This window comes from Adelges cooleyi, unplaced genomic scaffold (genome assembly GCF_023614345.1).
Source record: "Adelges cooleyi isolate 19-005CV unplaced genomic scaffold, UGA_ACOO_1.1 ACOO_flye_CR_arks_rails_tigmint_CR_PRNA_21, whole genome shotgun sequence".
NCBI lineage: Eukaryota > Metazoa > Arthropoda > Insecta > Hemiptera > Adelgidae > Adelges > Adelges cooleyi.
The window spans coordinates 2,828,652-2,853,862 of NW_026095871.1; the positions used below are offsets into that span (position 1 = coordinate 2,828,652).

General features: G+C 34.0%; 1 protein-coding gene across 6 annotated transcripts in view; it reads left to right on the plus strand.

Moving 5' to 3' along the window:
* The window catches only part of LOC126834387 (inositol-trisphosphate 3-kinase B-like), a 152,212-nt gene that overhangs the window by 125,344 nt on the left and 1,657 nt on the right, over nt 1–25,211 (plus strand). For 3 of the 6 annotated variants that reach the window (XM_050566269.1, XM_050566267.1, XM_050566268.1), the window contains 6 exons: nt 6,219–6,441; nt 16,999–17,101; nt 23,002–23,148; nt 24,630–24,757; nt 24,836–24,918; nt 24,998–25,166. In XM_050566269.1, the coding sequence (XP_050422226.1) occupies nt 6,219–6,441; nt 16,999–17,101; nt 23,002–23,148; nt 24,630–24,757; nt 24,836–24,918; nt 24,998–25,166 (853 nt within the window). Of the gene's footprint in view, nt 1–3,954; nt 4,206–6,218; nt 6,442–16,998; nt 17,102–23,001; nt 23,149–24,629; nt 24,758–24,835; nt 24,919–24,997; nt 25,167–25,211 lie in introns of those variants that run through there. The other 3 variants (XM_050566264.1, XM_050566265.1, XM_050566266.1) reach the window with 2 other exon arrangements.

Consider the following 25,211-nt stretch of genomic DNA (forward strand, 5'->3'; position numbering starts at 1 on the left):
GGATTTCTCAATGAAATAATGCCGGTTATCATCTCTCCAAATACCGACCGAATACTTGTGTAAACAAAACGTACGTTCTGCAATTATTATCATGTATTATTTTTGCAATATACTCAATATAAATTCACAGAATAGCGTGCTCGTTGACGGAATTAACTTGAAATTATTTATCAATGAAAGTATAAATTTCATAACACATTTTCCAACAGTCCAAGGGTTGTCGAAGCTTAGTGTCCGCAGTACTTATCACGCCGAAGGCTATTAACTGACTTTTGGCTAATTCTATGTTTGTTTGCATTCGTTTGGACGTTCTCGTATGATATTGTGGTAATCTGTTTGATCTTGTGTTCACCACACTACAGTTAGTTCTTCAGCGCTGTTAATAATATTGTACCTCGTTGACCTTACAACATTTTCGTTTTGCCTTTGACACGACTAACATAACAACTCAGCCGGCCCAACGACAAATGCATCATTGGCTTGGCATGACGTCGTGACTGTGCACATTGACGTAGTCGGTTACGTAGTGTGAGCGAGCAATAATAATATTGTCGTCAATTTAAGGCGACAACGTCGCCGGCGGTATTATTATTGTGAAACTACAATATTATACTAATGAGCGTAATAATAATGTTAACATCACCAATAATAATAACAATAATAAGCGATGCAATTAATACACGTCCGCAGAGATAATGTGAATATTATATTTAATTTTTATTGCCGTTATTAATGTTGCGCGTTAAGGAGGAGGCCTACGCGATGCCCACACGTAAGCAGACCAAGCGAAAATGTGCCCGCACTAGCGACTTTGGACAGTAATAACGATTATTATTGAACATTTATTATAATAATAAAAATAAAATATACTAGACTTAATCGCACAAACATCGACGTTCTTGTTTGACATTCGTTTTTTTTAAATTTAAATTTGATATCGTTTATCGTTTTTATTATTTTTTATTCCAACCTTTTTGTCACATAATTAACGCTATAATATGATTAACAAAAATATGCGGTGTACAAATCACGTGCCCGTTGGCTGTTTTGGATGAGAAAAAAACCACTATAATAAATTATTATTAATTGATTTTTTTTTTATTATTAGAGTTCAAACAAACGAGTCTTTGCTTCCGTACCTGTCGGTTGTCGCACGCGAGCGCGGGGGCGTGTCGTGTGTTTAATAACGCAAATTGATACTATTAAAACATTTTGAATAGACAGATTAAAAAAAAAGACACACACACAAAAAAGGCCATAATAATAATAATAATGGCGATAATTTATTGTTTGGAGGCGGCTTAGCGCGTCCGACTGTCATAAAGTCCATAAATTAATTTACGTTTAAGTTTTTGTACGACATTGTTCATTTGGGATTTTTTTTGCTAACATCCTGTCGGTAAAAAAGTAAACCCCGTTACTCTGTTCCGGACACTGTCCTGAAATCTATTGTAAGCGAACGACATTATGGATGATAAAATATTTATCTCTTTCAGTCGTTTGATCGGATTCCGGTTGCCGTCGAACACATTATAGTTGTTGTGACATCAGCTGTCAACTCCTTTCGGTTTGATTTTAATAATCTCGAAGGACGGGGGCTAAACTTTCCTAGCCCGTTTCTTAGCTGTGCCTCTGTAAATCGTTTTTCGATTAGTGCATACAAAAGTATCACCTTCCGATTCTTATCATTTCAATCATCGTATCAACTTGTTTAATTGTACGTTGTGCAATATCGATTTGATACAGAGTTTTCGGGTTTGTAAAAACGAAAATACAACTATAAAAATTGGTCTGTTTTTGTACCGAACAAATATATTTTAAAATAAACAAATTATTTTCAAACCGTGACTTAATGCGTCTACGACCGAAACAATAATAATAATAATGTGTCGGCCACCGGGTCGTCACATCCAAGTGTATACAAACAAACTAGATTTTAAAAATTTTATTTTTATTTTTACAACAAACCAGAGACGACAACCTAACCTAACCTAACCAGTTGTACGCGCTAGTCATAACAGAAAAGTTACGTTCAACCCTTTTGTACAATTATTATTCCGTTGAAGTCTCCACCTACGGCCTGCACTGAGGTAGCTCTTGTCTTTGGACACTTGGATCGTTATCATATACACAAGTTGATCGTGAAGTCCTTTCCGCCGGCGGTCATTGTCGCGTTATGGGTATGTACCTACTATTTAGGAAAACACACACAACTATAGATCCGGTGACCGGTACACGAACACGTCCCGCGGGTGGTTTATAAATGTATAGTTTTTCGCGTAGGCTTTATCGTGTTAAAAAAAAGAATAAAAATAAAAAACACTCATGTCCGGCAGCAGACGCAGCAGCTGTGGTACTGTAGTAGTGCTTTATGTATAGAGGAATGCCGTCCGACTGAATATGGTCCTTATCGGCCGGCCGAAGACACGGTAGCTTAACAGATAACATACCAAATACATGAAGAAAACACTATGGGCATTACCGTAGTGTAGGTATGTTCTTTTTTTTTTCATCTTGTCTATTTCTTACCGTTTGGGCAACGATCCGTTACCGTCGTCGTGGTCGTCGACGACCGTTCGAAAGACTTCTTTTAACGGTTTTTTTTTTTTAGTCTTGCCGTCTGGTTAGGTTAGGTTCACTCGATTCGAGCGGTTTTTTCCCTTCTGAACTATTCGGTTTTTGGTATTAAAGCCAACGCACCGGATCAAGTTTGCTAGACCGACAACAGCAGTATAGCTAGGTCGATCGTGAGTTCATCCCGCAAACTAAACCTACTTAACGTGTTAGTTTAGGTTTGGTTAGGTTACACAGTAAACGTGTATGGATTAGCCGCAATATGATCGATTGCTTATGTTAAGTTTGGTTAGGTTAGATAAAGGTTTTTTTAGGAAACTTTGTTTTACTTTTTATTGGCGAGGAAGTGCCAAATAATATTATTACTGTAAAAGTTTATACACCTGGAAAATACTTGTATTTTGTAAAAGTTATTGTTTTTCGCATATTCCTGGCCCATAACCACATTATTGTCTATTAGTCTTAGTTCATTGCAATGATAGTTGTGTCGTTGCGGCACATAGAAGACCGTATCTTACATTTTTAAACTTTAGTAGCAAAAGTTAAGCATAGAGAACTATGCCAAACTATGACGTAACTATGCCACTATTCGTGACGGCGGTATTCGTGTTGTTTTTTTAATAACAATATATATTTTATCGTTTGAGTACCTAATTGATAAAACTGACTTTGGCACCGCGCATTGCACTTTGATATCCAAACCGGTTAACAGCCGTTTCGTCGATTCAGCAACAGTTAAAACTGCGGTCCGACAAAATATGAACATGTGTGAAACGCACTCTCTTTTTGAGATTTCAGCATGCACCTTGATCATTCCTTACGGTAACGGTGTAAACAGATTTGCACCGCCCACAATCGGTGTACAGAAATTGAAGGATTGCCAGGGATTTTATTGTACACGTTTTCGATAATACCGTGGCCATTGTTATTTTCAAAATTGATTTCCTTCAACGTCTGTGTAATGACGCAGACGTTGAAGGAAATCAATTGACAACTATGCCGACAGCGCTGACACAGTGAATTCAATAGTAAACACGCAGTTAAATATATATATAATAATAATATATATATATATATATTATTTTTGCCTGTGTTGTTGCCGGCGGTTTCCATCGGTGTTTACCGAATTCTAATGCTCAACGTGACAATTTACTATTCGGATTTCGATAAATAATAGTAAAAAAAAAAAAAAATCCGTTTCATACGCTATTCAAGTCGGGCTTAATAAATCACGGTAGCGTCGCGTGTAAACCGGTTGTATGTACAAATAATTGTACAAGTGCGCGCCTATGCCGCCCACGCGCTTTTGGTTTCCCCTAAAAAAAAAAAAATAAAGAAAAATAGGCGTACTTAACCGGGGAAACCTATGTTATTGTACGTTGAATGTACACAGTCTGATCTAGTGTACTGGGCACGACAAAACTCGGTTGTGTAATGTTCGGTCCGAGTCATGAGCGAAAACACTTAAAATATAATTCGGTATTTTTGTGTAGTGTGTAAGTTCGACAGTCGTATCGTTAAAAAAAAAAATTAAAAAAATATGTTTAATTAATAACAGCAATTATCGGACTCGCGGACAAAAGGCTCGCCAAGAAAGTGAAGATATCGGTCGAAAAACGAATGGAACTAATGTAAGGGATTTAACAGAATCTTAACCAGAGGGTGGACACTCTTAAAGTTTAACGCGGTCGATGATATCCTGGTCACTAATTAACGTGGCGGCCATCTTTTCGTTTTTTGTTATCAATCAGTGTAATGTTATTTCTAGACATCAGCTGTGTATAGGTATAATTTTTAGGATAAAATACGAGAAAATGGCGGCTTTAGAGTGTTCACTCTGACTTAATCCAATCTGTGTCTAAACCGCAGGTGATTTCTTCTTCCACGAGACGACATCACTCTGTACCTCTCATCTTAGTAGCTTGGTTTATTAGTAATTAGCTTATTGCTAAGCGCCGTCCAATTTTAATGTCTAGTTCATTGATCAATAAAAAAAATAGTATAATAATATATAACATTTTAATCTGTAAAATCGACCGAGATATTTTTTTGAACGCACTCGACAAACATCATTTGGCATCGTTTTGATAATAATGTATTTTTTATTTTTTTTGTACTTGTCCATTTTGGAAACACGGCCTTTTGCGAACCGACATTTAGGGCTCAGCCGTTGCGGTAACCAAACAAAGGACCAATATGATTTTTTTTATATAGTGATAAACGATCGAAAAAAAGATCAATTTGTAGTTAATCGGTGTGTGTGTGTTTGGTGTATTTACAAAAAAAATTGTAAATCATGTTCGATCACCGCGTTCAACGAGATCGGGTTGTTTATCAATTGGAAAAATTGTGTGCACACGGGTAACTGATATTTTTTACTTCATAAGTAGGTCATGCGTGCTATTTTTATTTCAATTATTGCCACGTTCGAATTCTGATTGATAGTTTATAATCATTTTTGTTACACATGGATAACTAATGCTGAACGCCGAAATCGGTAGGAAAAACACAATATTATTTGGATCCGATCTAGTTGTGTTATCAGTTTTTCGTGTTTAGCCACAAACTTACACGTCATTTTTTCTGTTTATTTATTTATGATAATATTATTGCGTACAACAAAATTTCTTAATATTCAACGGAGAGCAGCTAAGGAATTTTTTTAGCGTTTTATCAACTGTTTTTGTTTTCAAAGTCATTTTCACATTTTTATTTTTCTGTACAAATCTTAATGGCGGAGTTTCAAATTAAATGTTTAATCGATGTGATAAAAAAAAAAAAACGTTTGCTTTTTTAAAAAAAAAGGCCTAAAAATTTACTAAATTTAGTTTTTAGCAGCAGAATATGTCATAAACATAAAAATGTGTTTTATAAAGTATTTGAAAACAATAACATTTTTTAAACGGTTTTTTATTGTGCATAGAGAACGACAAACGTTTTTTTAGTTGTTTAAATTTTAAACGCTTTAGTAATATTTGTTTTCGTTAGGTAGATTTTTTTAAGTAATACTAACTTAGAATTAACTTAGTTTTTTTTTAAACAATATGTATTTCTATTTAATCATTTGTTTAAAAATCATAAAATATAGTACTACACATTGTGATTTTGTTAATTCGTATTTGAAATACCCATCTCTATTTAATCGGTTGTTATCAAATTTTGTTCATAATCATTAGAAATATTTTTGAACGATAGATTCCCGTGTTTTGGCATTTTAGCAGTATTGCTTTATTCTACAGTGTGTCCAGTGTCCATCTCACGGTTGCACTGTCCATTTTTTAAAGATCCGGTTTTACATTCGAAACCAGTGACCCGATGAAGAGGCCACGGTCCCTCATATTTTTAGCTTTGATGGTTTTTTGTGTCTGTTAGTGGTTAGGTTCTCGACCATTGTAGTGGACGGTGGAATTGTTCTTTATTGTGTAGTCGGCGACTTTAATAAACGTTCTTAACCGAGTGAAGTTTGAGAGAAGTGTTGTATCCGAATCTGCGCTAATTGCCCGAACAAATAAAAAACGGTTACCGCTGGCATTTGACCTTTGTCGGTCGGTCGTGTTTCCAAAGAACAACCATCGAAAAGACATAATTTTAAAATAGTAAACGCCACTCTTTTACTAACGTGGGATTCGGGGCTGGTTATACAGGGGTCCTAGACCAGGCAAGGGACGCAACAGCCGGACCCGGCGGTCTCCCAGCCCGGCTACCTTTACAGCTTCCTCTTCGTCCACGGTAGCTCCCGGCTACGAACAGTACCAGAAGTCCCTGTTGGAGGTGCCTTGGAGGCACGCCGAGTACGGCGAAGCGTCCAGCGACGACCTCAGCTCCGAATGGGACTCGGACGTGCCCGAACCGCCGCCCAACGCAAAGGTTAATGACGGTATTGTTATTGTTATTTTTTTAAACTTTTATTAATATTACACGGGTGTGCGTGTATACATCTATGTACCTATACTGTACCTACTACTACTTATAATCTTATTTATATGTGTACACATTGTGTGTGTATTTTTTTTTTACCATTGTTGTTATCCATGACGCTCCGTTTTTGTATTTTTTTAAATTTTTTTTTATTACGATCAATCCGATTATAATGTATAAAAAAATATGTACATTATCGTACACACATATCGCGTCGGTACATTATAATAATAATATATTATAATACACTGACAGCACGATGTTATTTTCATTAATATATATATATACATATACGATTATTGTACCACTGCCGCGCGCACCTACATGTGTTACAACCGTTACCCGAATCGTTTGGTCCGGATAACGCGAACAGCGCATTAATATTATAATATAGCGTATATAATAGATCATGCGAGTCGATTAAAATGATTACGTGCAAATGATTCCGCGCGTTTTGTGATGTATGTATGGCGATAAATATAAAATAGCGCCCATAGTATTGAACTCTCTGCGGATATGAAACCGTACCGGCAAAACGCTCAGTTAAACGCAGTGCTCGATTAGCTGAGTCAGCAAATGTTTCAAACCAAACATTTCAGAACCATCAGAAAACATCCAAATCGCCGAAAATACCGGTTGCTGTTTATTTTTGTTTAAACCGCACAAATATGTTTGGTACTCAACCGAAATTATAGGATTTTATCGATAAAGATTGAAAAAAAAGTGGAGGAAGTCATACAAAATTCGACAAGAAGCAATTATGATGCACAAACGTTGCGGAGGAAATTGTTGAGAGTGGAGATTGAGGATTAGATTAGTGATGGTCGAGGAGAGTAATGAATAAGATGGATAGAGGACCTTTTCATAATAATATTTGTACCTCAAGTTTTGTTACTCTATCCTAAATAGCGAAAAATAATATTAATATTAGTATATTTATAAAATGCATTAAAAAAAAATTCTCTGGTAGGGTTACATCGCCAGTAAATGAACAGTAATAAAATGTATAAACACATATTACATATTATTGGAAAACTACCAACATTTTTTAATTATCAAGAATTATTTTTAATATAAGGATCATTTTCTGCTATAATTCTATAGATTTAGTGAGCAAGTTCTTTTGAAGTCGGAAGTACTATGCTGTAGCAAAATATTAGATTCGTTTATAATAGGATTTTGAAGGATATGTTTTTATAGATTTCTTTTTCAGAAAAATATTTTTAATTGCTTGTTGGGATAACTATAAACAGTAATGGGTTCATTGAACTAAGCGAATATATATATCTGAAAAACTACATGCAAGACGGTTGGTGACAATGGCACATATAATTATTATTTACAGTACTTACAGATGTATGCACGTGTTCGACGTTCATTAGACGTTCTACTGAACTCCGAAGACTGTATTAGAACTACTACTATACAGTCTTCAGAATTGAAAAACTACTTTACTAACACACTATCATAGTCCATAAGGACATATAGGCAAACATAAAGCGGAATGCGAAAAAGTTTAACAATTTGCTGTGGTCGATTCCACCTCGCAGGCGCTTAATTATAACCTTACTGGTCGAAATGCGCCTGTTGTGGAATGCTTACCGTTATAATATGATTATATTATACAAGTGTTATACAACATGTAGTTTTAAACAACGACAATAATTATTGTACATTGTCTGGATATCACAGCGACAAATGTAGGTACAACCCATCCGTTAAACAATAATTACCCCGTGAAATTGTATATTATACTAGTTTTGGAGTTTTTAACGAAACCGGCACTTTTTATCAAACATTTACCTACCTATTTTTACAGTAGTCACTAAATTCATTACATTTTATATTGTACTTTCGAGCTGAAACCTATGTGCGATGATCGCAACCGTAAAAATTGACCAAATAAAACAATCGCCAATAATATTATTGAGATTGATGTGATGGACGCCTCGGTAACTTTTTTTAATCGTTACAAAAAATATTTTTTATATAATACATGATATATATTAAAGGGTTTACCGACAGCGGCTAATGGATAAGCGGATAATAGATTTACCAACGGCCGCGTCGAGTCGGTAACACAATAACGATAGCTGTAATAATCGCTTAGTCATAATATTTTTTTTATTCTCCGAGTCTGTACAACGAAGGAGAGGCGAATGGCTCGTGTCGCGAAACAACCGCTCCTCTCACCTGCAAGCCGACTCACATTCATGCAAGACTTTGCCCAGAGTTTCTTCGATAGCTAAATTAATATTTTTTCATATATCGCCAACGTCAAATCAATTAAGACCGCTAATGGCTATATAGACGGTTATCCACTAGCAACAAATAATTCTGGCACCTATATATAATGTAATAATATGAAATATTATTAATGAATAATATTATGAAACTCGAGAGTTGGCCAAACTAATCCGACGGTTTTTGTTCGTTCATTCCCCCTCCCCCCTCGTTTTAACCAAACTAGTTGGCCTTTTAAAAAAACAACCCGGGTTTTATAAAGATACCCTATCTTTGTGTAACGGGTGTCCCACAAAGATTTGACCTTTGTAAAATGTCATAGGGATTAACACCAAGAATAGTTATTTTAAAAAGTAGCCTTCCCTGAAAATGTCGACTGGCCGATGATAACGAGTGTTTTCAAGTAATTTCATTCGGGACTGTTAACGTTTTAATATAATTTGTAGACGAGGCAAGCGTGGAGAAGAATCTTGTCCTCGACCAGTCAAAATGTTCAGAAAATTAGTTTTGTCCTGTGTATGAACTCGAACGATTCAAAGTTTTTATGATTCGTGCGGGCTTTAAGTTGAAAAAAAAATACAAAAATCGATGGATTACACTTGAGAAAAAACTAAAAAGGTCGTTTACCGTCTGTGTGTACCTATCACTACCACCGTCATACTGTACCCGTATGATGTCTGATGATGTCTATACAGTTTATCAACCCGTATGACGTCAACGCTGGACAATACTACTATTATTATGATTATCTCATTATTATTGTTATTGGGTACAACGGTTATTTTTTTTTTCCCGCCGAGTTTGTATATTTAATTTATTTTTTTGTCTTTTGTCGCAATATCACCGCGTTGTTAAACAATTTTTTTTTTGGTAAAAATCTTTGTAGTTCTTGTGATTATTACAGCCACGACGATGACACTGAAATCTACTTAACCCATGTTAACCGTCAGGCTATGCACTGGACCTTTGGGCACATAGACTTGGGAGTCCTTTAAAAACCCAAAAAGATTTTAGTCCGGCGCATGTGTGTATAAAGAGAACAACAGCCGTGTATACAGAGTTCAGAGTGTTGTGCCACGTCTAGGCAAACGGTATAGCCTTGCTAAAAAACTATAATAATTTATGTACAATTTCGCTCTCTAATAACCTCTGACCGCTAACATTTCTTTATTGATTTCACGTTATATCTTCTTCTACTTCTAAATTTTCTTTGCCTTCATTCTACACCTAATTTAGGTGAAATGAAATGTAAATAGAAACTAATATAAGAATATACGTAATTCATCAACGCCGTTAACATAATATAACAATTAACAACCATTCGTATATGCTGTTGTATGGATGTGGATCGTCTGTAAGCGGCGACGTTGTAAACGGTAGTATTTAAATTGCGTTAAGAGAATGAATTGCACAACGAAAGAACGTTAAAACCGCAACATTTATTTTTTAATTTTCAAATAGCCCCGAGGAAGCGTATGTACTAAAGTAGAAATTCAAGAGTTGTTGAGTTGAATTTCGATAATATATTTATTATTTTACACGGTATTTTAATTAAATTATCGTGTAGGCGAAATCTTATTAAATGCAATTGGCTAACTGTTTGTGTAAGGAAAAACGGGTTCGAGTGCATTTGACAAGAAAGGAAGATGATCTTTCACTAACCTTTTGGAGTGAAACATAAAAATTGTGTCGAGGCACCGCCGGCATGGCTTAAGCGTTATTTCATTTGCTCAGTCAATTTTGTTGAACATTTTATGCAATATGCAAATCCACTGATACGCACAATTTGTTAATCGATACTATAGCTAATGAATCCATAATGATCTAAAGCCAAAAATCAACTGCCAACCTAAAACCCCTAATCCAGCGATTACCTTCTAGTACATGCAAATGATATTGTTCTCCGATTCCGACAGTGGTCCCGGCTAAGTCATTACGGTGATCTAAAGCGCGTAAAAAGCCCAAGCAAACACGATCTAAAGAGGTCAAACAGCTGCACTGGTCGAAACGAGGAGTGTTGACGGAGGAATCGATCCCGACTGGTTTGATTGACAAAAGGCCAAGTCACAATAATCAACAGGACGTCGAGACTTCCGTCGAGATCTAATAATTAATATTAATACGGCACAATGTCGTTGTTTACACTTTGAATCGATAATGGATTTTTGTGCGCAAGTAGACTGCAACAAGTGTACTATGTCAATGATTTTTTTTTTTTTAATATATACAATTAACCTTGATTGGTACTTGATCAAATCCGAACCGTATCTAAATCGAAATAATACCGCGTAGTAGCTTATCAGCCGTCTCGAGCACAGAAAACCAAATATGCTCATCATCGTGAGGGAGATTAGGTTGTCAAAAAAAAGGTGCTTAGCACCGATAAATTTCATACTAGTATCCCCTAATTGTTCAATAGCATCAACAAGATTTTTTTTGGTATCTAACTTCTAGGTACACAGATATTTGTATTTCCTAGAGTTTGGTTGTTTTCATAATAATAATACATATCAGAATAATATAGATAATATAATATATGGTTATATTAAGAAATTATTTACCTACTATAACAGATTAAATATACTTGTATTTTTAATCTGTGCTACTATTAACAACCGACGAAGACCATATAGGACGATAAGTGGATAGTAATTTTTAAAAAATTAATAATAACAACTCATTAATTAAATTCATAATAATTATCAATAAATTGTATTTTTATAATATATTATTGCGATTAAAGTATTATAGGTTAATTTTGTAGTAAACTAATCATGTGAGTAAAAATTGCAGGATGCCGTTAATATTAATTTAACACCATTGAAAGCAGGAATGTTACTGACAAAAAATTGCATAAAAAATACAAGTTTGAATTTTAATATACTTGGATTAAAGAAAGTAGTAATTGAAGACGTTTTTCCAAACTTGTTTAAACGTATTTAAATAGGATTAGTTTATTGGTCTCTTTCGTGTATGCGCCGCATAAAAAATTGGCTTAGGACATGCATGACACAAATTAAATTTACCGATTTGGCAATTATTGATATTGAGAGAGATCTGAGCTCTAAAATGTAAAAAAAAAAATTATGAATAATTTTAGCTTGTTTTTGAAAGACTCATACTTTTACTATAAAAATAACAGTAACATTACAGTACATATAATAAAAATCTTAAATATAATTTTTAATTTATATCTTATAAAAAATGTCTTTGTATTATAAATTTGAGTTTTATAATTTTATTTAACGTTGTTAAAATTTTAAAATTTGTTTTTTACAAACAACTATATAATATTTTGTTAAAATAAATGTAGTGTAATAATAAATATTAAATCAATAGTATATTTTAGCCTAAATAGCCTATATAAAATTTTTAGGATGAGTTAATTAGCGTAATGAAGGTGCAGTTTCCCCACGAATTACTCTATCGACTTAAATCTAGCATCCCCAAAAAATTTGACCCAAATTGCGCCAATGGGCGTCTGATAAGCGTGCCACAGCTGAAACGCGACTTGTGTATCTTTTATGTAGTAGAACCGACAACGTAGGTTTTGTATGTGTGTGTGTACTACCAGCTAAGTAGCAGCTATATAAGCTGTAAACGACGACGACGACGGTTAGGTTAGGTTTGCCGGTAAAAGTGTAACAACAAATTATTATCACTACCGTTGTCGTACGTCTTGCCCGGACGACAAAGTGATTGGCATCTGTTTTGCAGGTCATTCACGCCTCGCCAGGGGGACCGGTTGTGTTTGTAGTTCCCCCCTCCCCCTCTGGTCGGCCACGGAATAATGTTTTTATACGTTTATAATATCTTACACGGTTTTTTTTTATCATGTCCCCAATCGATAAGGCGAATCTTCACCGGGTCGTGGTTTCTCGATGATAATAATATTGTATTTTCAGCAGCGAACGACTCGAGCAACAGCTCGCGTAAGTCCATCGCTGCCCTTTCCTAGGGAGGTTTCTCGACGAAAATGAAAATGATACATCTTATAATATATATGTATAGATAAAAAGATGTATTTCGGATCCCGGAAGTACGTGGGCGGTAGTGAACGCGCTCCGGAAGGACGCAAACGGTTCTACGCGATTTTACAGGCTGATGTTTTTTTTTTTTTTGCAAAGACTGTGGTAGAGGTATGAAATTGATTATCGCGCATGACGTACTACCGAGTGTATAACGGTGTCGAATATACAGGGTAACTCAAATTTCATGTTAGTCATTTTTTTTCTCACAAATAATATTGTGTCAGAAATTAAGTTCCGGATAAAATCGTTATTTTATAAATTATTAAAAATTGTACTTGTAATTGATATTTAAGTTAAATGGTATATAATTGTTTGAAAGATAGTTCAAACGGGCAACTGATTGTGCATTGAAAATAAAAATAATGCCTGATCGATAACCAGCTTTGATTCGTATATTTTTCGGGTTTCTATTTTTTAAAATTTAAACAAGGAAAAAAGTGCCGGCGATTTTCAATAAAATAATATAATTAAAAATAATATTTTTAACTGAACGTAAAAAACTTTTTTTGATCATTAATGATTTTAATGGAAATTTATTTTGCTGAAACAGATTTATTTTTCATAAATCAAAACACTAAAACTATGATATATGAAATGTATAAAAATACGAAAACATTTACATTATGTCTGATATCAATTGTGAATTCAGAACGGAAAAGATAATTATAATAATTCATTTGAAACAAATTTTAGAAGACCATTCAAACGTACAGAACACGTTGAAAAATTATTTTCAAATTTTTTTTATTTGAAGTGATAACTGGACATGCTAGAACAACAATTGCGAGGCGAGAAAGAGGATTAATGATTTGTGTGTACGGTAATAGTAATGATTACTTTTTTATATTAATGACATTGGTGGTAGATGCGCTGGTATTGAAATTGATTAATGAGTTAAATTTGCACGAATGTATCCGATGGTAATTTTCTCACATCTGGATTACTGATTACAGTTTGGATAAGCATCAATAGATCATGGCACGTAATTTCTTATAATAGATCACCGGTAAAAACAGATTTTCGATGACTTCGCCTCTAATCGACTGTATTCTTTTTATCTTTCTATAATATTTCTTTTCATTCCGCATCGTTTTTAACGTTAATCCGATTCGAAAGCGTACCCCGACTTTGTTTTCGACGTCGGCATAATATTATTTCCAGTCAATTAGGACGACTCGCTGTAAATATTACGGCGTTTTGCTTTGGCAGAGAGATAACGCCCAACGTTAATAGATGTACTATAAGTGTACGTACCATTCTACCAACAACGCGCACTGTTACATATTTTGTTGTAGTATTTTAAAAAAGGACATGCGGTTGAGTTTAAAAACCGTTGTTTAAACCAACGTACGCATACTACTATACTCGCATTAGGTCCCATGTTGAATCGCACTTGGTTATTATTAGGTACACATGTTTTTTTTTTCGCTTCAGCCGCAGCAGTTGTTTCAACGATTCTGGGCAGGTGTGTATGGTATGTGGACGTCTCAGCAATAATATAAATACGTTGTCAAAAGAGACGTGCTCGAGGTGTTGACGAGCGGACGACAAATGATTATAACATGTTATGTAATACATTATATTATCGCGTAGGTCCGAACGGGGACGGTCCGGAATTCCTGAGTCAGCAACAATGTTTGATGTCTGTTTTGTACAAAAATACATACTGTGACATTTATGTGATAAAATGAAACCTAATTTCAGTTATCAGTTATCACTCGTAGTGAACTAACAAAAAAAAAAAAGGTTTCAATACAAAAAAAATGTCCTTTATGAATGCGCAGTTATCGGTCGTCTCTGGTTAAACCCATTAGTTTTAATTAATTTAATTCAATATTTATATATATATATTTTTTTTAAACTTTTACTGGCAGTGCATTCAATATCTGAGCGTAAGCCTGTTTATTATTATAATTTATAAACAAAAGGAAAAACCACACAAGTTTTTTTAAACGTATTTTATTTGTCAAGCGTTTAAGCCATGAATTTGAAAATGCAACGTTTAATTGAAATATTGTTGAAAAAAACAACTTGGTTAAAATGGTTTTTAATAATTCCAAGGACTTAAATTAACATATTTTACCAGAGGTACAACTACTAACACAATTTTTTTATAGCCAACTCATGATGTGTTTAAATGTTGTTTCTTTTCGTGCAAATCATCTTCAGCTTGCCGTGACGCAAAAGTTGGCAAAAAATAAAACCCTAAACCCAAATAGTTTCAGCGGGGGGGGTCTTTTATTTTTTTTTTCTGACCCAACAAATGTTGACCGATATAAGTTTAAAACTGCGTCGAGCTTTTTTCATCAAAAACTTATCACCGTATATTATGGCACGTGTTACGCTCGTTTAAATTTTAACACCATCTCTCTCTCTCTCAATTATGATTTGAATAAGAATTTATAGTAACAATAATAATATTATGATGGTCGGTCGCAAATACTTCTTGGCCGATAACGCGTGTGGGTCTCTTCATCGCCGTGTGCGGTTTCGGGCGAAGTTAAACGTCGTTTGTTGTCGTGTATGCTTATAATAATAAGACTTAATAAATAGGTACGAATATAAATAATGCATGGCGCGCGTTCATTACGACAACGACGGCGAAGACGGTTAACGCCTCCGCTATATAATATGCTGCGGACGGTGGTCCGGCTAGGGTTTGTCTGGGTTAAGGTTTTTTTGTTTTGTTTTTAGTATGCTCGCCGGGTAAACGTTTTGCGTTGGAAGAGCATAATATAATAGAAATTATAATGTTTGTAGCGAAATGGGAAAAAAAAGCGATGACTCTACAGTCGGAAAAGATGATAAAAAAAAAAATTGCGGTCCGTAAAAAAATAAAAAGTATCTACCTGACGTGGCGTGGGAAAAAAAACGCGCAGAAAAATATTATTATTATTCTATTTGTCTCGTTCGATTGACTCGGGTGGGCGGCAATCGGTTTCAAAGGATTAATTCATCACGGCGCATCGACGGTCTGTCCGCGCCTGTGTATATTATCATACAGTGTTGAACAAAATAGCTGTTGGTACACAGTAAATCCCATACAAAACTGTCTGTCTGACGTGGCGACCAATCAGCAATAACGTAACTCGTAGAGTATTTAAGATTTATGTATAAAAAAAAAAAGGTCACGTGTCCAAAAGAATGTATAACTTTCCTATGTTTTTCTGGAGAGTAGTTACCTTACCTTACCTTGCCTTTTTTCTCTTGTCACCTGCGTCGAACCTAGCCTAACCCAACGCCGTGAAAAAATATATATATTAGTAATACATCATTTTTGACGATACCGTTTTAAAAACTTTGGTCGTATAATACATTTGTAGGTACTTGAATTGACTACAGTATTATTTGCTGGCATATTCTTGTTTATTTTTGTTGACGGCTATTCTGAACTAACATTTCTAGGCACTGATTTTTTCACACGTTTGGTACATTAAAAAATAATACAAAAATGTGTAAAAAAATTAGTGATGTGTGCGGTACTGCCTACAATAGAATAGATAAATACTAGCAGCTTCATCTGCCAAGACGTCTCTAAGGTAACCCACACTGTATGTTATATGCGTTAAAAATTAATCGGTTTTCCACTCTGCATAATTATGTTATAAAATATATCGAAAGACCACATGTTATTTTCTACGATTAGACCGGTGCCTCCGCAAATCGACGATTTATACACAAGAGTTCGCCTGATTTATCGGTTATGCAACGTATGGTATACTTAAAATTTGTATTAAAACATTATTGCCGTTTTAATGGGCTTTAAACTAGATTATGACGATTTACGGATCATCCAAATCAATTGATTACGCTTAGAACCGGTTTTTATTTTCATTTTTTTCTAAGTTTTTTTTCTATACCCTATATATCATTAATATACAACTTTTTCTACAAGCGGTTTACTACAAGCAAGCCATTTGTCTTACAAACGTGGTAACCGCCGACGGGTGAACACTATAAAATATATTATGATACTGTACTATTAGGTGTATAGTTAGATTTAGGTAGGTAAAAGTTAAAACAGTACCTACTTGCTGATCGTTCAGGTACAAACAAGACAGTAGCGACGACCAACATTCGTCTTATGATCGACATTTGCGATTTGCTTTGACTAGTATATTACAAATTGGCTTATAACCGTTTGACCGTTCCAATAGATTATATTATTTTTATAGAGCGTTGATTTCAGTGAGTTTTATTAACAATGGATTTGTGTATATTTTTTTTACAGCATTCCGGATGGCGGAAACTGAGAAATATCGTTCAGTGGACGCCGTTCTTTCAGACCTACAAAAAACAGAGGTATCCTTGGGTTCAATTAGCCGGCCACCAAGGTAATTATAAACATTTATTAATACAATATGAATTATTTAAAAATCGACAACACTTATACGTTGTGATCGCATAAAAGTACAATGTAGTAAAGACGAAATCAATAACATGCCAAGTGCAAACCTCCACACGATTTTTTTTTAATATTATTCGTACTAACCCATAGGAAACTAGTTAGTGTGTACTTGTCGCACAACATGGAACCCAAATTGTACAATATGTACAATATGTTGGCTTATTATATTATATTGAGTTTTAAAACAATTTTTCCAAACAATAGTACTTACCTGTACTCGACTCGACAGGCACAAACAAAAAATACATTTGATTTTCGTACAGCAATTATGATTTGTGTACTGTTCCATCAGCTGCTGTTGCCTAAACGATCACCACACACCGTTTTGTGTGTAGAATTTACATGATTTGTTTGACTGTAAAATTTGGAAAAAAATATGATCTAAAGTCAATGTTATGTAAAAAACTCACCCGGGAATTTCTCCAATGCCTGAAAGTCACTCGGTCTGTACACTACTCCAACCATCTTGTTAGGTATTGCTTTTTGAATTGGGATATAAAAACAAAATTGTTTTGCTTAATTAAAGAACGATCATGTAACTTCATTATGAAGAACAAAACGAAAAACTATTATTTACATAAATACAAGTCATCATTATACTTTATATGTTGGATTTATATTGTGGTTGAAAAAATTGAATTATTGAAATTTAGTAAATATGTAAATTTGTTTTGTTAATAACTATATTGATTCCGGATTATTTTAGCCGTTTTGATTCTAAAACAACAACAACAACAACTACTCACAACTGACAGATTTTACTTTAAAAATATTTTTAACAACAAAAAAAATGTCAATAATTTTCCCAATTATTAGTTGTAATGCGTTAGCATAACATACAAATAATTACTTCTTTAAAACTTCTTTGACTCGACGGTTTTGGTCGGTTCATCGACAACAAAAATATAAATCACTGAGTTAACGCTAAAAATAATTTTAAAAAATGTGTTTTATTGCCCAATGTCTAGACAAACGCAATAAAATGTTGAACGATGGAAAATGAATTACATATATTTCCTTATTAAATTATTAACATTATAAAAAAATTTAAATGGGAAACTCATAAAAAACAAAATGTCAAATTTTCGAGTAAACACATATTTTATGAATTGTGTCCGTTTTAATTATGATTAAGTACATGTGATACATGTTTTACATATTGTAGTAAAACGCATAATTAAATTTTTAAAAACAACAAAATGTACTTTTTTGTATTCCAATTTCCTATAAAGTAAATTTTTATGGTTGCAGTCTAAAAAAAATTAAATATTACTAATTATTACAAGCAATCGATTGAGACAAAGTGTTAATTAGGTTTTTTTTTTTTAAATAAAAACATTTCTACTGTCAACACTGTGGTGTCGCATGAGTAACCTGTAAAATCTTCGGAGCTTTTGTGTTGTTAAACATTAACAAGCTTACTCACTTACTCCAGCTTACTAAATCAATTTTAGTAGAAAAATTACTTTTTAAGAATAAATTAATAACAGTAACAATGGTATTATTACTATACATTTAGTTACATTAAGTATACTACATTAATTACGCGTGTCCTAATAATTTCAGTGCAATACTATTGTTTTGTAACCGGACAAAACAACTGGATGTAGTCGGTTTGTCGAGTTTCTTTTTACTTGCTCTGGATTCTATTGATAATTGAAACGCCAGCTAGATTAATCTATTGTACTTTCGTTGGATTCGACCATAATTTATATTATATTATTATAAATCCCAAACGCCCCGAAGAAATCTGTACACATCGTGCGGCCGCTGTGGGTCGTCCGGAGTTATGTGGCTATTCTCTATAGGTTCTATTTTAGATTTTTGATCATTAATTAAAAAAATATATGTACAAATCTACGATCATTTATCGAACTCAGCCGCGAGATCCGGCGGATGCATTGTGCGGTGTGTGTGTGTATGTGCGTTGGTCGCTAGTGTAAAATAACCAGTTTGTATTGCGCTCCGGGTTAACCGTCGATGTGTACACGGTTAAAACACGGTGCTTAAGTACATTTTTCCCCCCCGGTATCCGACACATTATTCACACACATGTACTTTTCTCGGATGAGTATGAGTAAAATTTCCATCTAGACACGGTCGAACAATCCGCGTTCCAGCTGTGTGTCTGTAGGTATATGATGTCTTCTATCCAGAAGAATGCAATCTAAGCATGTTGTTTGTTGGAAAATATCCAGCTAGAATCAATATTTTTCGCAATGGGTATTCGATGGAACTTAGAGATACATATTATATTCAGAGGGATGGTTATTTTTGAAGAAACACCGTTTTTTCGCAGTCAAATACTAATAGGTACATTTTCTATTATATAGAAAAATAAAATTACTAGGAATGACTATATTTTATTGTAACAACATCAAAGTTAACGAGTAGGAAAACTATTGATTGAAATTTATGACGGTGAGATATTTGAATATAAATTGAAATTTATATTTTCGAGACGTCAACTTAGAATAAAAATGTATTTTTTATAAAAACGACAATATTTCATTAGAATATATTACAATAAATAATTAAGTAATGAATAAAAATTGAATACACATCTTTGGACAATTTTGTATAGTTAAAATATATTATATTTGAAATATATTTTAACTGGGCTAGGAAATTGCTATAATGTTATAACATCATCTGACTATTATGGCTGAGAAAAATAGTACACCTAAGCTTAAAAATGCTAGTTTTTGTAATTTCCTCCAAACATTGCGGTGATGTCATCAAACCCAATACAACATTATTAACAGTGTCGACTTATTAAGATACTTTTTTTTCTCTAATTTTATATTTTTCAAAAACATATATTTCACCAAATACATTTTCCTAATTTATACACATCACTATTATAATTATTGTATTAAATACCTAATAGAATTCTAGATTAAAATATAGATCATAAGTTATTTGTTTGACGTTATTAAATCAACAAATCTACAATAAAAGGTAATGAATTACTAAAAAAAATACTTGATATTTAATCAGTAATATTTTCAGTAATTAAATACAAATTATTAAAAATTATAATTCTCCACGTTAAGCTTTACAAACTGCACGAACGAGCAATTTATTACAAATTGAACTAAAATAATGCGTTTATAATTATCAATTAAAAATCGCTAGAATTTCAGTTATAATGATGTAACTCAATTAACATGACAAATGTTTTAAACGCATAAAATACAAAACATAAAAATAAATTACTTGAAAAAAAATGCTTTGTTTGTTAAAAAAATAAATATAACTACGTTTATTATTCGAACCTATGACTTATTTTTAATGCAACGCCTTTGCTGTGATTGTTTATGCTTAAAATTTTAAATATACAATATTTTTTTATTACTTTAAATATCGGTTTACCATGTATTGTTAAACCGTTAACAAAATATTTCTATATTCCTTAGCATACAGATGGTTGAATTTGGTACACACTACAGACATTTCAATTGTTAAAAAACAAATTTTGTTACAATTGCACAGTATGGTTTACAGCAATATTTTTTTGTTAAGCGATAAAACTACTTTTATATTAGCTATTTTATTCTAGAGAAATAGCTACATTTTTAAATATTCCGGCTACCATAATCTTCCTGGCCGACGTTTTACAGCTGTTATGATAATAAGCTTACTAAAAAAAAAACTGATACCTTAAACGCTTTTTCGGAAGCTTGTTCGAAACGAATTCAATAATTCAACCGATTGATCAACAGTTTACACTTGAAACGATTAAGGCGATCAATTATTATTATTGGGAAATAAAAACTGTGTCAAATTTATTTTGATACTCCATCTTTAGATCTCATTATAAACAACGCTTTGAACTCACGATAAGCTGCGTTGTTACTTTTTATTTTTACTACCAACATTGGCCCTAACTACATAATAAAACAGTGGCGGTTATCAGACATTAAATTTAGAGCAATAAACTACCTGATAAGTTAGATTGGATAAGGTTAAGTTAGGCTAGGCTACGTTATGTTTTCAGTTAGCTTAGGTAAGGTTTATTTAAAAAAAAAAAAGCGAAGTCAGAACGAGAAGGAGAGTGAAAATTATTTACATGTAGTGTTATTAAATAAGATTCTATTCCGACTCGAAGACATATCGCGTGACTCCTCTGTTGACATTAATGTTATCTGACACCCTACCAAGTGATAAAGTATCATACAAATCTATTATGATGTCCTCGTCGTCATCGCTAAAGTTAGCAAATATTAGTAGGATCGATGCATTCTCACGGTTGTCCTCTTAAATTAATATAGGTAGTCTAACAACAACCAATCAAAGTGTTCCGAAACCGATTGAGTAAATAAATATCAATTATTAATCGACAAAGTATAACACTCGGCGATTTCATCATTCCGTACTGTACAATGCTGTAGTAAAAAAAAATTAAAAAACAATTGTACAATACCTACACACGTCTTAATCTATACAAATGTATATTTTACCCTGACCTACCCTCCAGTTATTATAACTCCTGAATAAAACCGTCTTTGGATTTTAAAGAGAACTAAACAAACGTCGTTTAACGAATAATACAACAGCTAAATAGTGTACACACAAAACATATTTTGTAAAAAGCGTTTAACGACTTAGGCTTGGATAAACAATGGCGATAATCTCGTCGGCCGAGTGTTAAGTGCTTTCCAAAGACCTTATCAGTATTATGCCAACGGGAAAACTATTTGCTCATCGAATGTTAGTCATTGCTCATAGTGTATTATTAGTATTATTATAATAATTGTTCTTTTTTTTTTTTTGGTCATTTCCTACCTACCTAATCCGCAGTCGTCGCGTCACGTAAGACATATAGTGTCTATTCACAGAAATCCATTCTTTTAAAAAAAAAAAAATATATTTTTTTCTTAATGTTAGATAAATTAGTCATTTTCGCTTGTCTTGGTCAAAATAAAATCCACTTGATTGTACGGTAATTATATGCGGCGACGAGTTCGCTGTGTTCAAACGATCCATAGGTTTGGGCAAAATTTGACTAATTAACGAAAAACAGCTGAACCAAATCGAATGACACATAAATTGTAATCATAGGATGTTAATTTTATACGAATTAGTCACAAACAAATTGATTGGAATGACAATTTTTATTAGTGGTTCATTCTAGTAATGCCCGAATCTGTCTACAGACCGTAACTAATTTATTATTGGTCATTCCGTGACGTATTGATTAGTATACTGATACTGAACACGATTACAACTATTTTAAAACTAGTACTACTGAATTCTGAATGTATACAGAGTGAATCGCGTAAAACCTCTGCTTAAGTTCAAGTCAATAAATTACACAAAATCATTAAAATTATTTACAAAGGTGGTCCTTTATCATTGGGTAAAGGACAACCGATTTTGGAATTCAACAACAGATACATCCAGTCCTTGAATAAAAAGACAATGTTTTGTTATGTTTTTGTGTAAAATCAATGTTAAATTTAATTAACACCAACTTATCAATTAATTTAATACATCTACGAGATAAACATCAAAATCTGTTAGGGCTTGGGAATAATTATTTTGTCGATTTGTTCAGTAAGGTACTCCGCGCGATTATTCTGTGCGTTCATTTCGGTTTGGGAGTGTAATATTGAATTTTTATAACGCTAAGTAATGCGTCGTCATCTTTCACGTCCACATACTATCATATCGACTGGGGCGTGTAATCACCGTATTAATATTTACACTCATAAGTACTTACCACTCGGCTTTGGAATGACGACACAGTTCGTTACCGCCTTTGTACACGCGGTTATTATTATTTTTTTAATCACGTGTGTGTGTGTGTGTTTTTTTTTCCAGGCAACTTCAAAGCCGGTCCCGAACCGGGAACCATCCTGAAGAAATTGTGTCCCAAAGAACAGTTGTGCTTCCAAGTGTTAATGAAAGACGTGCTCAGGCCGTTCGTTCCCGAGTACAAGGGGCACTTGACCACCGAAGACGGAGACCGTATCCTTTTTCTATTTGCTATACAGTATTATAAAACGGTTTTTAAGCGTTATAAACAAGGAAATTTATATTTTGTCTACGACCTTCGGCGATGACGTCTTTTCGTCTGTACTATAGTATAATGCTTGTTGTAGTGTATGTATATACTCGTAGTGTGGTGTTCGTATTTCCGTCGAATTATCGGCCGGCGCACTTGTTTTTTATCGTTTTGTCGGGACAGTCCATGACCTACTCTATTACGTCATAACATGGCTAATTACAAAAATAATAATAATAATAATAATAATAAAAGTAAAACGCTAACCGCGGTAGCGAATACGAATTCGTTGTTATTAAAATTTATGACTGTATTAATTACTACGACGTTCGAAATACGGTCATGTTAGTTTTCCCGTTAACTAAGCCGTCCCCACGAAAATATGCCCCTCCCTCTAAACCTATTACATAGTTAAAAAAATATAGGTATCGATAACAGAATATAAACTTCACATAAATTAAATATTAACATACGCGTTGGCCGTTCGCTATTTAATTACTAATTATATTTTATACATTAACGGTTTTCAACAAACCGTACAACCGAAAAATGTGTACTTCCAGAAAAATCAATACAAAACAAATATTTAGTTTTTCGTTTTCGGTTGGTGTGTAATGAGCAAATTACAAATAATTTCATAATAACGGATAAGACAAAGTTTCGGTCTGTAACGATAATTTCTTATACGCCAACTATAACATCTGCGGTCGCTCTTAAGACTTCCAGAAAATGTATTAGTAAGTCACGCAGACATTTCAAAGTTCACACAGAATCCAAGTAATCTAACTTTGGCCGACCGTTAAAAAAACCCAACAACCGTAGAGTTACAATCCACGCTAGTAGTCTCCATACTTAACATTCAGGAATGTTTTTTGTAATCAACGTTTAAGCTGTTTTATGTACGTTATCTTGTTTTTTATGAGTTTTTTTTAACGATTTTCGATTGTTATTTGTTACACACCCGTCGCTTTAGAGTTTACAAAGAAATTATTTAGCACGGCTACCCAATGTAGGATATTGTTTCTTTGCATTATTTTATATTGCTAGCATTTTTACTACGACGGATTTGGAATAATTACCTAATGAGACGTGCTATTCATAAAATCTGAAAAGAAACATTATGTCAGGTTGAAATGCAACACTGCGTAAGTATTTTTCCTTAACGGCGGTCGATTGTAATATTTTATTAATTAACACGAGATAGGGTCAGCGATGTGTGCCTGACGAATTTTCAACGGATGTGCCTTGTGTTCAATATTGGCAATTATGCCAATATTCGATTCTATAACTGAACTCAATAAAATGTGACTGAACCAGACAACGGGTGGTCTTATTGAAAACGCCTTGTTTGACTTTATACCGCGCCGTTAAAGTCTCTCCTCAATGTAGCTGTGTGCTAATATTATGATCATTCTGTGTAAGTTCCTTAACCGATTGTGTGCAGTATACCTTCAGTTGGAAGATCTGTTGGGCGACTTCACCTCGCCGTGCGTGATGGACTGCAAAATCGGCGTTAGGACGTACCTGGAAGAGGAGTTGGCCAAAGCCAAAGAGAAACCCAAACTGAGAAAGGTGAGGAGCATCGGGCCGATAGTTAAAAAATATTACTACGGTCAAGGTTGATCTAATAACATTACACATGCGTTGCAGGACATGTACGAAAAAATGATACAAATCGACCCGAACGCGCCTTCCGAAGAGGAGCACCGGTTGAAAGGCGTGACAAAACCCAGGTAAACCTTTGTGCTGAATTCATTTATCCCTGTTGTACTCGTTTGTGTTGTGAACTGTTCAAGAAAACCGCATTTTCAGGTACATGGTGTGGAGGGAAACGATTTCGTCGACAGCCACTTTGGGTTTCCGGATCGAGGGCATCAAAAAGAGCGACGGCAAGTCGAGCAAGGACTTCAAGACGACCAAAAGTAGAGATCAAGTGATCGAAGCGTTCCGCGATTTCGTCAACGGTTTCCCACACGTCATCGTAAGAGCCGTTTGTTTTAATCGGTCGAACTGGTATTTAAAACGA